Source organism: Netta rufina (genome assembly GCF_964035555.1).
Source record: "Netta rufina genome assembly, chromosome: 2".
Taxonomy (NCBI): Eukaryota; Metazoa; Chordata; class Aves; order Anseriformes; family Anatidae; genus Netta; species Netta rufina.
This window is the reverse complement of record NC_140124.1, coordinates 1091570-1108692: the sequence shown is the minus strand read 5'-3', so window position 1 is coordinate 1108692 and position 17123 is coordinate 1091570. Positions and strand designations below refer to the sequence as shown.

The window sequence follows — 17123 nt, the reverse complement described above, 5'->3', positions numbered from 1 at the left end:
TGAGTTTCCCAGACACACAGAAAAACCTGACCTTGACCACAAGCACCTTCGGAGTGCCCAGCCTCAGCTTCGATACTCGACTATATGCTTCCTGCTGCTGCTCATTTTGGTTTTTGGCTGACGAGACTGAGCTCTTCAAGCTAATAACCTCTTATTTACTGTCTGTGTGGCATTCAAACAGCCACAACAGAGACATCTGAAGGGTTCTGCCAAAACAGAGCCAGACCCCCTTGAGTTACAGACTGCTGTCTGAGTACCAGCTGACCAGTTATCATCCCTTCTAATTTTGGCACCTACAAAGGGAGATAAATAGCCTAACTGGTATGCAAGTGAGACTAAAATGAGGCAAAAGAAAAAAAAAAATCCATCTTCTGTCAATGCTACAGCAGAGTAAAGCAGTAATGCTGCTACCACGTGCTGAATGCATGCACCCTGTAAGAGAAGTGTTTTAACAGGGGTTAGTATATCCCTGTCCTCAGGACAGATCTTTTGGTTTGTTTATAGCCTTTGGTTCATTCATTTACTCCTTTATAGAACATTTAAATAAACATTCCTGCTAACGAAAGCAGGTCTCTTCAGGGTAAGAGGATAACAACAAATGCATTGATAGCAAATACCACAAAGGAATCTGAATAATGTAGTACTATTTCCCAATATATTTCCCATATGGACTGTTTACTCGACCAAGAAACACCGATCTGTTTGCAGCACCCAGATGTTCTGTAAGAACAAACAAGAAGCAAACTTCAGCACAATCCTGTACTCTTTGTCTGGGACCTGAGACCCAAAAGACCTGACACCAGTAAAATTTAATGTATGGAGGCATTAAAAAGGGAGCTTACTGAGATCACTGGCTCCAGCATATGCTTTTGTACCAGTATAAATCTGCTGGTGAAAAGCCTTTAACCATCTCTAAGCTTCTGAAGACACTGGTTAGTGTAAGGGTGCTCATTTTCTGTAACCCTTACTTTACTGGGAATTCCCACGTGCTATGCTGAAGCAAAACAGATGCACAAAATGTTTTCCTTCAGCAGCAATTGTTCTGTGGAAAGGTTTTTACAAGAATCCCTTCAACATATATATAAAAAATAACAATGTCTGACAGAGATGATGGTTTTCCTCTTGGCTTGTTTAAAGCAGATAAAGCTACTTATCTGAAGTATCTGCCACCAAAACTCAATTCATGGTGGATAGGGACACACCTTCTCTAAAGTTGTAACTCTGAGTTAGGATTTGGTGACCTAATAACAACACAGGGAATACATAGGTTGGATTTGGGAATACCTAGGTTGTGTTTTCTCAGCCAGCTATTTCAAACCCAGAAGCAGAGCTCCAACCTGTGCTTAAAAGTGTCATTCGTCCTGGTAAACTAAAGAGAAAGCTTTTTTTCAGCCAAAAAAGGAGAGGTAAAGTGCAAAACATTCCAAGTGTGCTTGGTTTAGTGGAGTGAAAGACCATGAGCTCAAACTAGGAATGGACTGCACAGGAGTACAGAAGTTTTCATTTCTGGTGCAGCTTAGCTCAGACACCAAGAACTTCACACAGAAGGACCTGGACATATTAGAATGAGTCAAGAGGAGGCCCCAGAGATGCTCAAGGGGCTGAAGCAGCTCTGCTGTGAGGAGAGGCCGAGGGAGTCGGGGTTGTTCAGCCTGGAGAAGAGAAGGCTGTGGGGAGACCTCACAGCGGCCTTCGGGGCCTGCAGGGGGTGCAGGAGGGCTGGGGAGGGACTCTTGGGCAGAGGGTGTAGGGATAGGACATGGGGTGATGGCTTTAAGGTAAAAGAGGGCAGATTTAGGTTAGATACTCAAAATCCTTCCCTCTGCAGGCGGTGAAGCCTGGTGCAGGCTGCCCCCAGGAGCTGTGGGTGCCCCATCCCTGGCAGTGCCCAAGGCCAGGCTGGATGGGGCTGGGGGCAGCCTGGGCTGGGGCAGGGGGGTGGAATTTGATAATATTTAAGGCCCCTTCCTACCCAAACCATTCTGTGATTCCGTGATCCACGATTCCTACCATCAGGATACAGTATAACTGAAAGAAAAAAGGTCTGCATGAACAACCCAAAACTTAAAAGCAGGGAGGAGCAGAGCAGTTCTGAAGCTCAGAGTAAAGCGGGCTACAAAAAAAATGTCCACAAACTGGAGCTTTAAGTGGAAAAGAGGAGATGTCTGTCTTAAGAGCTCATAACGCGATGATTTGTTTGCTGTTCTAGAAGCTGACAGCCTGTAGCTCAGGTTCCTCAGCCTGGACTCAAGTCTCAGCACCCCATATCACTGCACTGCTCTCACTTCCCAAGGGCTTCCAGTCTGAGCAGTCCCCACAAACCTGCAGCCTCACCTTTATAGTCTGCTGGAGGGGAAAAAAAAAAATCTCTACAAAGTTTTTGTCATGCAACTGCATGCCTTTTGCTCAGGATCACCAAATGGGTGACAGCACTCCCGGCTAGATACACATTCCCAGTCATATGTGATAGAAAGCTGGAGGTAACAATCACGCAAGCTGCCCCTGAAAACACCATAAAGTCAAGTCCTGTAGGACACAAATCTTCGCACTCTATCCAAAAAGCCACTTTGTTCCCGGGTCTGTTAGATAGGACTGACCTCTCTTTCTACCCTAAGATCAGCTTGGGGTGGTGGTTTTGGTTTTCTGATTACAATGCACGTCAAGGTTTCCAGTCCCGAGATAAAGAGAAGCAGTGACTAACAGCATGTGATTACCTGCACCAAGCAAAGATACCAGCACAGGACGAGTTCATGCAGGTTTACAACGTGCTACCTATCAAGCATGGGGTCGAAGGCATTTGCTATTAAATCCCCATGTGTACTGGGGCAAGTTTTATTAAGCATTTATTTTTTACTTGTAGACCATTGTTGAGTGACTCCTGCCACAGAAGCCGTCCCAAGGCAAACACGCACCCTAAGAGGGCAAACTCTTTCCCCCCAAGCTTTAAAAGAAATCTCAAAGAAAAAAAAAGCAAATACAGCATCTCTCTGTAAGGCAAGTGCCCTTCAACTCTCCCCTGCTTCATAATACATCTAGTAAACCTTTCCCTAAGCTCAGCACACTTTTGTATTACAGAGGGACACATCCAGCTACAGGAAGAGTTGGAAGGTGTGTGTGTGTGACAGTAAGATTGTTGTGAACATCCTGATTTAGCTTAGGTTTTCGAGCCCCGGCTATAAGATAAAAGGTTATTTTAAAATCAGGATGACAACTTCAGGCAGGTTGTAGTCAATGGCTTTTGAAAACTGTTCTCTTCTATTAGCCAGCGAGCCGCTATCTGCAGTGACAGCGCTACGCCTCTGCAGTTCCCACTGGCATAAGCCATTCCGTGCCTGTACACGTCGAGGAGACCATGCTGAAATACTACATGTAGCAAGAAAAAAAGCGATCAGTTATTAGTTTGGGCATTAAATAAGTGTATTGGGATTCAAGCAGGTTTGTTTCTAGCTTACGGGCTACAGGAAGTACCTCTAAGCAATTAGAGCTTCAAAAAAAATTAATTTTGAATTCAAGTATGAAGAAATTAAAAAAATAATAATAATAATTTCTGAGCCTCTGCATGAGAACAACAGAAATTACTCCTGCATTTCAGTGAGATACAAACACCTTAATGATTGAAAGAGGTTAAAAACACAACGACGTAATTGAATGAGGTAATGAAAACAGAACTGACAATGAAAACGAGGATTGATTAATTAGAGATACGTGTTCCTAATAAAAAAAAGGAGAAGAGAACTTTAAGACCCAATAATCCCTTTTACAGGGCACCAGTGAAGCTCTTTAACACTTTGCCAGGTCTCGTATCATACCTTGAAACCTGCAGGATGTGGGAAAAGAAATTAATGGTATTACTTAAATCAACGGCAGGCAGATAGTCACAAGACATCTCTCTAGAGGAAGAAAGCACCTGCAGAGGAGAAAGCACTGCCTCTCCACGCCCTTCTTCAAACACCTGAAGCAGCAAATATTTGTTGCTCTATGGCAACTTGTTCTGCTTTGCATGTTATCTCCAGGAACAGGGGGGGCTGTGTTCTAATACATGAAGAATTTATAACTGCCTTCTGATGGAGCCCAGTGACTCTACAAAGAAGTTAAATTGACTTCAGGTCAGCAAGGGAAACCATAAAATTTCCACTGTCATAATTTACTGCATCACCAGCAAGCAGACACTTGCAGCACAGGCAGATAAGTAGCCTCTGTTGTTGCTAGAAGAACAGGAAGCCAAACCCTACATACAAATGCACAGCACGGGAGTTTCAGCTCAGCAGCCAGCTTCGAGCTGCCTGTGAGGCATCCCTTCCCCTTTGTTTTCAATAAGGCGACAGGTGCAACGTGTCAGAAGTCAGGCTTAGATATTAATACTTAATTGAGAGGAAATATACCATAACTACAGAAAAATCCTGGGTCTGAACGTGATAAATACGTTACCATCTAAGCCATCATTTCTATCTTCCAAAGAAAGTCAGGACTCAATGGCCACCAGAGCTGGCCCCAAGGCTGCCACGGAGAAGGAATTCCAGATTCATGAAGCTGTGTGAGTCCATCACAAGGGGATTGATGGGCTCAATCCTCCAACAGCACAGAGCTAGCTTACAGGCACCTGCACACATGCAAAGTGAAGGAACTGTTCAGTGTCTGTTTATCTTAGCAATGCGTGCGTTATTTCAGAGTGAAAGCACACCCTAGGGACCGCATGAGAAATCATCCTGCCAAAAATGAAGTAAAATAGCTCCTTCTGGGTACGTTTTCTGCTATATGTATTTGAGAACGTTACACGATCGTCCATAAAGTGTTAAATTTAATCATCTGTTTAAGTCGCTTACAGTTGTAGGGGAGCCCCTAAATCAGACACCATCCCCCCAGTGCCTGCTGTCACAGATGAGCTACAGCTGGAGGCCTCCACGCACTTGTGCCAGTGGAAATGATTCCAGTGAAATACTTGGTAGAGTACTTCTAAAATCCACGAGTAACTGCCTCCAACACAGGCACTTCAGAGACTCCCCTGTGCCTAATTCAATGCACATATATGCAGGCAGTGGAGTTAATCACCTTTGGAAAGTTATTAAGAAAGCACACATACTCAGTAAAGACCTAAGAGGGATACTACGCACCACAGGTGCACTAAATATTCCCCTTCTCTGGAGCTAAATCCCTGGCCTGGAGAACAGGCTCCTTTGTTTGCTCTCCTCCATTCACTCAATAAAACAAACGCAGGGAATCTCCTCCATCACAATCTACAACCCACAGCTGTGTAGCATTTTGGAAACTAAAAGACAGTACCCGCCATGCTTATCACAGAATCTGAACCACTTGAGTCCATTCTTAATTCGAACAAAGCTTTACAACATGAATCTAAAAAGAAGCATCATCAGCCTTTAGAAATTTAACAATGAGGACAAGAATGAGATTCTTGGATATCGATGTAAGCTCCAGGAATCTCTTCCAGTCCCATTTCCCCCCTTTCACATTCCACTCTGCCTACAATTCGCCAATATTAAGAGCTTTCAAAAGACAGCAGAGCTATGGTATAATTTTATTTCTAAAACACACCAACTGATGAGCTTTAATTACAGTATGGAACCCTCCGTAGATATTTTTAGTCCTCTGTGGCGACGTGTAGATACAATACCTCGGGTCTAGTCATGCCAAACGGCTCCATCTCAGCAGTTACACACCACAACGCTGCACTTCAACATCCAACACACCTCTGCACGTGCAAGCCACGGATTCCCCTATGCCCTCCAGTGCAAAGCTGTTTTGGAGGTGGAAGGCGCTGCAGATTGCGGAGTGACCCAGTTCACTCTTGCTGAGCAGCTCCCCCAGGGAGAACCATCTGCTGTTGTCCTAATTTATTCCATTAGTCACAGCCCAATACAAATCGCATTAGCTATAACAGGACAGTATTACTTAGAGAACTCACCACACAGCTCATTCAGAAATAATCGTGTTATGGTCATCTGCTCTCCAACTCCCCATATTAAATGACAGGCACTTCAGAATTTCTATTTGCAACTTGTGTGCAAATTCTCCTACAGAAAGGGCTGCCAGACCAGCGATATCACTAATGATGCCGATGATAAACTTCCACAACTGTGCTGCAGATTTAAGAATTAAGACTCAAAGTATACACGATACAGAGGTCCTTAATGTGCATGCTACAGTGAAACCTGTACTCAGAAAACAGGGAAGAGCTGAACAGAGCCACAGCAGAAAAAAAACGTATGTATGTATAAGCCTAAGCTTAGTTTACTTTAAAGTAGTCATCACATTAAACCTAGTCTCAGATGGAGTAACACCTAGATTTGTTTCATAGTAGACTTGAAAATAAAACCAACCCCCTTGAACTTTCCACAGAGCTTTGATGCTTTTTGACAGTTCTGTGCAGAGTACTGCAGATACTCCAGATGCCAGTGTTTCCTTTCCAACATGTTCTCTCTTTCCAAAGCACCGAGCTGCCTGACATCAAGTCTGTCCCACTGAGCGTAGGACTAAAAAAAGATGAGAAGGACTGAGTGGCCTGTTAATTTCTTTTTCCATTTCAGAAACACATTAATGAGTTACACGCTACTTTTAAATCCTATTTACAAGTGTAGTTCTGCATCGGACACTAAGTACCATAAATAGTAGTCCTGCATCTTCAGCTGTACAGCTAGCAGTAGGTAACTGAACAGAACTGGAACACACAGGTCCCTCACGGTCCCATCACACAGCATGCACCTTGCTCATGCCTCTACACAGAGGGTGACAGCAGGTCAAGTAGGAGACACACTAGCACAGCCCAAATCAAGCCTCCCAGTTGACCCAGATTACATTCCATTCAGTTTTATCCAAAGCTACCGTGGCATTTAAAGATGCAGTCACTAAACTCTCCAAAACAGCTTGTGGTAAGCTGAAGAAAACAGCAGCCAACAATGATGGAGAGAAAAATTAAGATGTACTGACAAGCTGGTAGATCTGTACCAAACGCAGGAGGATGGAAGTCTTTGGGAAAGTTAACGGGTAGGTAGCTGAATGTCCCTCTGCACTCATTTCACTGCTGTAGAAGAGCCAAAACGGAGACGGAATCGGCTTGCACAAAGCTTTATAGGGAGCTGCAGCAAGATGCACCTTTACTCACCATAGTGACAAATAAACAATTTGCAACTGTCAAAGTTGCAGATAACAAACTTCATACCACAATAACTGTTGAATACCACAGAAAATAGTTCAGTTGAACTCCAAAACAAGAGCTTGTTAGTACGCAGTGTAACGTACAACAGCCAGAGCCAAGAACCACCACGTACCAGTTCACCTCTTAATAGAAAGCTGCTCTTCTGCTACCACCAGTTAGTGTACTCAGTGCAATACTTACACTAAAACTAGTTGCCAAAAGGTGTGACAGAACATTATAGGCTCAGCTGGAGCACAAAGAGCCAATAAACCTCTGTTTGCTCTACCATAACTATGATGCTAGAAAGCCATCATCATTCAACTGCTCTCATGCTCATGGAACTGGCATGAAATCTTCCACTCTGGTATTTTTGCCCATTCGACTTGTACACATCCCAAGTGATGGCATTTTCACTTAGCCAGCAGGAGGAAAACAAATGGCTAAAACTAAAGCTGGCCCTAAGTTCATTAATTCATTGTCAAGAGTTAATAATCCGCAGAGAGTAGAAGTGGAATGGCCTGTCACACGCGCTCCTTACCACCATTCCCATCTCCCGTTGGAGGCGAGCTTAAGGTTTATTACGAGTCAGAAAGTGCCTGCTGAAATCTGATTTGCAGATATTTCTGCAAAACGCAGAACTGACGGACAGCCTACCGATTTTCTCCGGCTCATCTGGACCTGTTCCAGCAATGCAACTGCTCTCCAGCCCGTACGTTGGATCCACCTTCCCAGAGGCTCGTGCTGCTTCTTGTACTTTCTTTACGTGGGCTTCAACTAGCTCCAGTGGTACTTCCTCTCTGACTCGAGAAAACTCCTCTGTTAAAAATAACACAGATATGTCATATTGCATGCATTTTATGGTAAATTTTAAGTTATTTTCTCAGAGAGGCATGCACATAGATCTTGTGACAAAATGCATTCTCAATTTTCAATGTTCTTTCTTTTCACTTTAGATAATTTTCCCTCTCAAATCAAGTAGAAGAGATTCTCCTCCCAGTTATATAAAAATGCCTTTTACATGCAAAAATAAAGAAAAAAGCAAGAGGAACACTTTCACTGAGTTTCTTAGGGAATATAACCGTGGCTTATAATTTCAACACAAGCTAAAAGGAAAACTAGAGGTTTAGCACTGTGCATTTTTAAAGAGCTAAATAACAACTGTGGTCACGCACAACACCAACTACAGGACAGTGCTTGCAAACTATTACTACTCAGTGAGCACAGAAGGGGGGATGCCAGCCCTCTTCAGATATTCAGTGGCTTTTAGGAGTTATTCTAGCTTGTCTGTAAACTGGCAGGTTCAGTAACAACAGAACACAAACCTGGGTATTAGCAGACCTGAAGAACTTATTATCCATCCTGAATAACCTCTATAAACAGTTGATTCTAAGAGCAGGCTGACACAGCAGAATGTTGTACAGACAAGGCGAAAAAAAAAACTTCTGAGGCAAATTCATACCTAATGCAGCCTTTGCTGCAGCTGATGCCACCCGAGGATCCACCACCGATGCCAGAAAAGCAACAGTACTCATCACTGGGTTGCCAGATTGGCTGAAAGGAACGGGCTGGTAAGCCAGCGGGCCAAGGGATGCATCGGAGTTCTCCAAATAGGGGTCTTCGATAGGAAGCCTCAGGAAATGGAGAATGCACTCATCCTGGGTACGGCTCCCAACGTGCTCCGAGACTTTGTTCCAGTCATCTTTGTACATCTCCAGAGCCTGTAAAAGATGAAGATCATGGTATATACATTAGCTAATCTGGAAAAAAAAACAAAAAACAAAAAACAAAAAACACAAAGAACACTGCTGCTTTATGCAAAAAGACTTTTGATACTAGTTATTTTGGTGATGCAACAACAGCAGAATCAAACAACTATTTAAATCCTAATTTTTCAGTAGTGAAATTATTCCACAGAAGAAGAACACACATCTCACTGGCACATGAGTTAAGCTACTGAGAGCATTACATGAGTTTTGTGCTGTTACTATACCAAAGAGAACTGTCAGATGACTTTGGATTTAACAGTAAGATTTGAATAGTTAGCATTTCCCCATTTTGCATTCACATGAAAAACTTCACAGAGAAATAAGTTTGCTTATCCTACAAAGCCTCAGCAAATTCTTTTAATTCCCCCCAGTACTCCCTGTAGTGGCATTCTTGTGCTCTCTCATTAATGTCTTAAGTCACCAAGCTCTTTGGGGCAGTAATAGTATTTATTTTACTTGCACTATGTATGATGATGAAGTCCATTTTAAATATCCAGCAGATGTAATGAAAACAAAAGAGCATCAAAGTACACCAAGGAAAAAAGGAAAATATATTCTGTATCATGAAGCAAAAAGGGATCAGCTTTCAAGGAACTACAACCCAGTCCAACTCTCAGCAAGTATTCAAGTTAAGAAATCGTTATTATGCAGGTAAGACACCTGATAAAGTAAGGACCTTCCAGATTAAGTCAAAGATTTGTAATTCTTAATTCCAGTCACTTTTGAAGTTACTTCAGCCAAGCCTCAATTAAACAATTTAACGAATATGAGGCACCAAAGATTCGGCATTAATTTTCAAGAAAAAAAAACTAATAAATTAGTACCATAAAAAAGTGCTAGCCTAATGTAATATTACCCTTCAGCAGATTTTGTTGTTGTTGAAAACTACCTTAATTATTTAAACATTCAGATTGCATAAAATTAGAGCTTAAGTATCCTAAACAACTTTTACATTATTGATATGATTAATGATCAAGTCACCTAGGCAAAGTAAAAACCAATTTGATTTCTAGACCTATTAAGTTAAACGAACCAAACAAGAAAAATAAACAAATCTGCAAACTCAAACAAAGGCCTATCAGAAGTCTTCCGAAAATATTTAATCCTAGAGGCTGCATATGAACAGTAAGCATCTGTTTCCTTGACTTACAGATCCCATTTGAATTTCGAATTGAATGGAGTTGGCATAGAAGTCAACTTGCTTTTCACTTGTGCACTTGGGCACATTGTGGATGTTGAAAGCCAGAAAAATGACCTGGAAGTGGTTTAAGCTTTACCTTGCTGAAGTCTTGTATTTCTCTCAAAAACCTCATTACTTAAATTGGGTGGGGAGGAGGGAGCCAACCCCAGTACACCTTCAGAAGGTCACTGGTTCCCTGCTCCGGCCCCAAAACACGGGGTGTAAGATTAAATGGGCAAGCAGCAGAGTAAAGGAAGGAGGGAAGGGGAAGGAGGGAAGGCTGTGCTCCAGCAGAGCCTAGGATGGAAAGAACAATACAGAAACTGTTGCAGACCACAAACTAGACAAAGAGAGGGGTTTTAACAGCTCTGCAGAAAGAATACTTTGCATTGGGAATGAACAAAGGACGAGCCACGCTGGACAGCCCGCTCAATACCGCAGCGATCAATGGTCCCTAACTGCTTATAAACCGCTCGCCTGACCTCCTTCACCTCCTTCTGATCTTGCCCCAGTGCTTAAAGAAATCAAACCCCTCAGTTCACCAGGTCATCCTCACGGGGAAGTATTTATTTGATGTTCAACATTAATTTCACTTTCCCTAATTCCATCTCAAGTTGGGTGTCTTTGTCTGCCCGTCGTTAGTCACACTGGCATATTACATTAAGTTTTGCTTTTCACGGCCATGCAGTTTTTTTTTTTTCTCTCCTTCTCCTTCATTACCTATTTTTCTGCTATACAAACTAGCTCTCCCAACAGTTGTCCTTACTATAAATAGCTGAAAGTGCCTTCAACTCCACGGAGACACAGAGCAGCAGTGTGGCAGGGAAGATGGTTCTGGGAGGGGAGCGAGATTCCCCCGCGTCCCCTATTCACTCAGTCAACGGGAGGAAGGACAATAATTATTTTAGATACGATTTATTCTTTGGAACTCCACTGCATGTATATTTGCCCAAAGCTACCCTGAGGATTTAATTGGACTGGGCTGCCTTGTTATAACTGAATTACTTATGCTTGAACTGATATACTCTCTTCACTGATTTATTCATAGGATAAATCCACGAAGAACATTATTAATTTAAACTCACATTAAATAAATTTGCAACCTCAAGACTTGAGGGTTTTTTTTGTTTTATTTTCTTTAAAAGAAAAATGAATACGCCATCTGGATTATTTAATTAGGCTACTACTTGCTGTGTATGATCATAAGTTACAGACACATAAAAGAATGAATCTTAAATCTTAATAACAGTAAGCAAAGACGACAGTGTATCAAGATATTACTCCTAAGTTTGCTCCATACAAGAACACCACGAACAATATCTTAGCTGTTTTCACCCTGTAAGCAAAATTTTTCCACATGCCGACACAAAAATGTGGGCTAAACAGTGTGCAGTCTGACATAAAAAAAAAAAATGTTTTGGCTATTTGATGAACTCGCTTTCTGTATCTGTGAAGGCTGAATCAAAGCATGCTGCTGCTGAGGCACTTTGTCTAGTTCAGAAAAGAAGTCACACAAAAGTTTAGTATTGTTCAGCACAGTTCATATGAGTTGCTCACACTTTGTCATATAAAGTTTCTTAACTTTTCAATGGGCTTATTAACAACAAAAAAGGCCAGAGCAATCACAGAGCTTCATGCTAGTTTAAGCTATCTATAAGTTAACAAACAAACAAAAGAAAAATCCCAAAATGGAATTATTTCGCAAAAATCCTGAATTGTAACAAAACTGGATTATATGAAAGGAAGAAAAAAATCCCACCCAACATCTACCCCAAGAAAACATTCCTGTGATGAAAGCTCAGAACACAATTATATATATTTTATTTTATTTTTTTCCTTTTTACAGGAAATGGCAGCAGATTAATTATTTCAGGCCACCTAGAGTCTTCTGACAAAGCGCTATGAAAAACCACATTGCCCTGACAGCAGTAGGAAAGATCAGAACGTACTTATGCAGTACACCTTGTGTGATGGTTTTCATCCCAGGTAGGAAATTCAAGAGAAATTCAAGATTCAATTATCGTATTCAACAGCTTCAGACTAAGCAATCTGGAGACAAAGACCTGATCTAGTGTGCCAACCGTTCTTTGACCTATTTTTCAGGGTACCAACGTGACTCCAGTTATCTCGTGTAATTCTTGAGAAGACCTCTCTGTGTTGCAAGATCTGTTCTTGAGTTTAAGCACACATTCCCAAATGCTTATTTTCTGGGTTGCAGATACGAGTTCAATAGAACTGAACCTTAAAAGTTCATGAAGTCCCTTGAGTACACAGATGTTACTACCATCTCTTTTTAGTAGTTGCATTCTTGTAGCAATGATGGTCAAATAAAGAGAGGGTTTCGAGGGAGAGCTGTAACCTTTTACCACCAGTTCAGAAGCCACAGTCACAAGAGACAGACCGGCAGCCTTGTACACAGATACTCAACCACACTCCTCCTCCAGTTATGTAAGAATTCCTTCCCAGTCACAAACTTACTTCTAATAGCAGCAACGTCTCTTGTTCTGTCCATTCTCTTCCAGCACTTGCACCTTTACTCTACAAAAGACAGAAGAAAAAAAAGTGAAATGTGTTTCTTTGCACAGAATTAAAAAAAAAAAAAAAAAAAAAAGGGGGGGGGGGGGGAAGAATCTTTTGTTATTTGATCCACTCAATATCTAAAGCACCTACCTGTTAAAACATTTATTCTACAGCTCACCACTGCCTAGTTATCTAATACACAAGTTCAGTTCACAAGTTTACCTAACATAGCTAAAACATGCTGGGAAATGCTTTACCTCATGTTTTGGGGAGGTTGGGGGGGGGGTACAGATTTGGTACGTTTTTCTCCTGGCTCACACCTATCCTTGCATGCAAATACAGCCAACTGAAAAGATGATGTTCTATATAATAAAAATCCTCGGGAAAGTTGATGGCATTCCAGTCAGTTTGACTTTGGCCAGTGAAATTAAGTCAAGAACAGAGCAGTTTACACAGAGCATTCTACAATTCACACCAAAGAACAGCAGCAGCTAACAGATAGAGCACGGTATCTAACTGCCCCTCATCAGCTGCTGTGCAGAAGATGGATGCTGCTGGCAGTCAGGGAGATAGAATTACTCGATTCAGGCACAACTGGGCTACTGTCAGCTTAAAGGGCACATTTCTCGACAGAGTAGGGGTTATGTCAACCAATCTTCAGCACCTCTCAAACCTCTGGTATACTTCCAAGGCAGACTGGATAGTGTAAAAGCACAGGTTGGTCCAAAAACAAAAGAAAAAACAACACATACCATTCAGCTATCTAAAAGCAGTAACTCTGCAGAGAGAAAAAAGATCTTAACAGATAATGAGATGAGCTATCCGAAAAGACAGCAGTCGTAGTAGCAAGATAATCTGCATATTTAGCAATCACTTGCTCCAATCATTACTTCTCCCAAATTTGCACCCTGGGGTTAACTTCTCAAATTTCCTAGAAGCTACAAAACTCTTGGTGAAAACTTTTCCACTATTACAGTAACCCTAATCTATACACATCAAATAAAGACAAAATCATATTGTCAACTGCTTATAAAACAAAGTTATCTAGATTGGATGCCTCTGTGTGAAACCACACCAGAAGGAAAAGGGGTACATAAATCTATCCTATTTCAACATGCATTTCAAAAACATCATTAGCCCACAGGAAATACTAAGCAAAGTGAGCTATCGAGCTACTGATCAGTTCTCAAGCAGGCTGGCATGAATGGCCACAAGTGCAGTTGCCACAAACACGCAAAGCAAAAAGGGAAATCAGCTTCTGCAAGTAAGTGTGCTCAAATTTATTACAGATGCTTGCAAACAGAACCGAAGTCTAGTACCACTGAAAGGTTTATGAAGTTGGTAAATATTTCTCTCTAAATTAAAAGAATGTGTCACTCCATGAAATGTGATGTGGAATCAGGCTCTATAAAAAAAAAAATGCTGATCTCTAAAAACATTGTGTGCTGTTGTAGTGTCTTTTTCTTCCTCCAATTTAATATAGTTATCTTGTTATCTCTTAGCACAATAATCATTGTACTTACAGAAACCATTGACACAGAATTAGCCTGACATCAGCCCGAGAGAGGCCGTAATCAGCATAACACTGCAGACCTTCCAGACTGAAGGCTATGCTAAAGTAGTAAGCTCATATTCCTCCAGTAGCTTCAAGCACTATCAAGTACCCACGCAAGCATCAGACACCAGCAGGAGTTAAAGTCAACAGGTTATGGAATCAGCAGCATCACTGCAACAGCATCTCAGAACTTAACTAATTATACAGCATGTTGCAATGACAGTGCTAAAAAGTCCCCTGCAATGGTTTTGTGACACCTTTTGTCACTAAATGGCTTTCTAGCTCTCAGTCTGGAAAACCTTGCTCAGACTTGGAAAACAGGACAGTTAAAGATGCTGCTGAAAGATTTTGATTTCAGTATTGAATTATTTGTAAGTTTGTTGATTCTGAAGCATTCAAGTAAAACATCCAAAAAACGTAACATGAGTTCAGTGTCTGGAGACTGACAGAACTGACTAGCTTGCGATAGGCACACTATTTTCACTTCTACAAAACTGGGTATCCAATACAACTGTGAGTGAGGGATGCTAACATCCTACATTGAGAAGGAAGAAACCTAAAACAGGAATATAAAGAGTAACATAAGGCATTTCACTGTCATCTAGTAGAGGACAATTACGGAAGAATGCTTAATAGAAGCCACGGGGAAAAAAAAACAAAACCAAACAGACTTGCCTTTGCTAAAGTCTTTTTTGAGTAAATATCTGTGCGAAGTCCAAAGTTCTGTAGATCAGTAGGTTTCTCTTTGTTTTTCTCAGGAAAACTCAGCATCTGCTGAGCAGCTGGAACCTGCAAACAAACAGAACAAAAGACAGGTCAGAGGGTCAGGAACTGAAAGCTATTCAAGGTTTTCAGACCAACGTTAAGCAGAACAAAAACGAACAAAAAAGCTGAATGTGACCTATAGAGATGTCTTTACACAGTATCACTTACACACAACACTAGCAGGCGTGACTATGGAGAATCTGACTACTTGAAGCCCCAAACCTAGATGGAGAACATTTCAGCAAAACACGCATACATTATTCTATTAAGATGTTCCAAGACACTGGCTAGAGCTATAAATTTCCCATATCTAAGGCAAAAACAGTTTGTGCCACCCATGGGGCTCACCTGGGGAGTGCGGATGTGGAGAGGCATCAGGCCGGAGGGCGTATCAGCGAGCACGTTGAAGTGAGGAGTAGGAGGAGGGCCCATTGCCATGGGACGACTTTCTGGATCCACCTGGTAGTTGATGAGACCCCACTGCTCCAGAAAAGCATGTACTCTATGAGACAACAGGACAAATTAAAATCTTAACAAAGCCATTTTGGTTATGTAGAAAGGAGACAGCGAAGGAAGCAGCTTTGGTTTGGGATCAAACTGGTCCATAATCTCCTAAAATCCTCCACTAATCACAATGACCAATGCATATTACATACGAGCTTTGCGCAGACTTGCTAGTATCACTTCAGTGTGTTAGCTAAAACAAAGCATGACATTTTGGTTCGAGATAACAGGAAATCAAGAAAGACAATGGCAAAGCAGAGACAGGGCTGCATGCATGGAGCCATGTGCAGATGGAATATCCATGTGAGGGCTGCACAACCCTTGGTTTGATTCCCTCATCTATCTGTAGCTGTACTTCACTGGATTTACTTTTAGCAAGTTCCAGACTCTAGGACACTGCTGTACCTCACAACTTAAGACTGGTGAAACATATAAAACCAACAAAATTTAACTGCAAAACGAAGAAGTCTGAAAAGAACTCCACACACCGTACTGAACAGTAGAACCTAAATATTACAAGTTAAGATCCAAACTTTGTAGGCATGGTTCAGCACACAAAATATTATAAAGGATAGTATAACATTCTGGTTACCACAAAATCATGGAACAGTCTGCTAATCAGCAGCCCAATGGCTATTTCCCGCACCTATCCTGTCATACTGGAGCACTTCTATTTCTTTTTGTTAAAGTGAAAGCAATGGCTGAAAGATCCATTTTTTTTGTTTGTTTGTTTTGTTTTTTGATTGGCTTTTTACCTCATGACAGCACACACATCTCCAGTCAGATTCCTTCTGCAGGCAGTGCTGGTCAAATACTCCTGAGGGTTTAAGCGATAGGTGTCAATCATGAAGTTGCGGTAAGCGAGGTATCTGGAAGACAATGGGTACATAGTTCATATTGTACATCAGTGTCTAACAAAGCTTAGAGTATGTATTTTAGGATTCACCTTCTCCAAACACGTTTATTACTGACAAGCAAACACCTCCAGATAGTTTTTTTTTGATGAAGTGTAGTAAGGTGAAATCAGTATCAAAATATGCAAGCAGAATTTATGTTTTATATACTGAATACAGTCCATCCATCTCTTCCAGATGTTTCATTCTGGATTTTCTCTGTAACTATTAGCAGCACAAAGCACACTTAAATCTCAATCACACGAAGAGTTGCGGGCAAGTAAAACTCAAAATTGAACAGCTTAAACTGTTACCTAGTACTTGTTGAGTACTCAGAAAGCACTGCAACCAAAAGCAGTAGTATCCAGATATGCCAGAAGGTAAAAGATGGGTTAACTCCTTGATACATCTGCTCTTCTAGCTCTAACATTATGAAGAGGAAAGCTAACACCTTCTTTTACACCTTTGCTTCTGCTCTACTACAAACACAATACTTGCAGAGATCAGGGATATACAGTTGGTCATATACCCACTCCATTTTGGCTTTAAGTTTTGAGAAGACAGACACAGCAACCTTGGTGGAAAGAGGCCATATACAGGTCCTCCTTCTTGCCCCACTCCAAAGCACTCTGACTACAGCTATAACTTGGTCACTAACCGAGTATTTGCTCAACAGGCTGCCAGCTGCAGAAAAAAAAATTAACAGGGTCTGGTCCTGGCATAGAAACAGGATAAATAATCCTAGTCAGTCCAATCTGTGAGCCTGGAAGGAAAGAAGCTGCACAGAAAA

The 17123-nt window shown here is 41.5% G+C and overlaps 1 protein-coding gene across 2 annotated transcripts in view; it reads right to left on the bottom strand.

The window, feature by feature from the left end:
• SMARCC1 (SWI/SNF related BAF chromatin remodeling complex subunit C1) overlaps positions 1 to 17123 on the bottom strand; it is a gene marked incomplete at its 5' end in the record, with an annotated part of 82047 nt that overhangs the window by 28322 nt on the left and 36602 nt on the right. For both annotated transcript variants that reach the window (XM_084282207.1, XM_084282208.1), the window contains 6 exons: positions 7805 to 7966; positions 8610 to 8868; positions 12575 to 12634; positions 14847 to 14960; positions 15285 to 15438; positions 16196 to 16309. In XM_084282207.1, coding sequence (XP_084138333.1) covers positions 7805 to 7966; positions 8610 to 8868; positions 12575 to 12634; positions 14847 to 14960; positions 15285 to 15438; positions 16196 to 16309 — 863 coding nt within the window. The remainder of the gene's footprint in view (positions 1 to 7804; positions 7967 to 8609; positions 8869 to 12574; positions 12635 to 14846; positions 14961 to 15284; positions 15439 to 16195; positions 16310 to 17123) is intronic.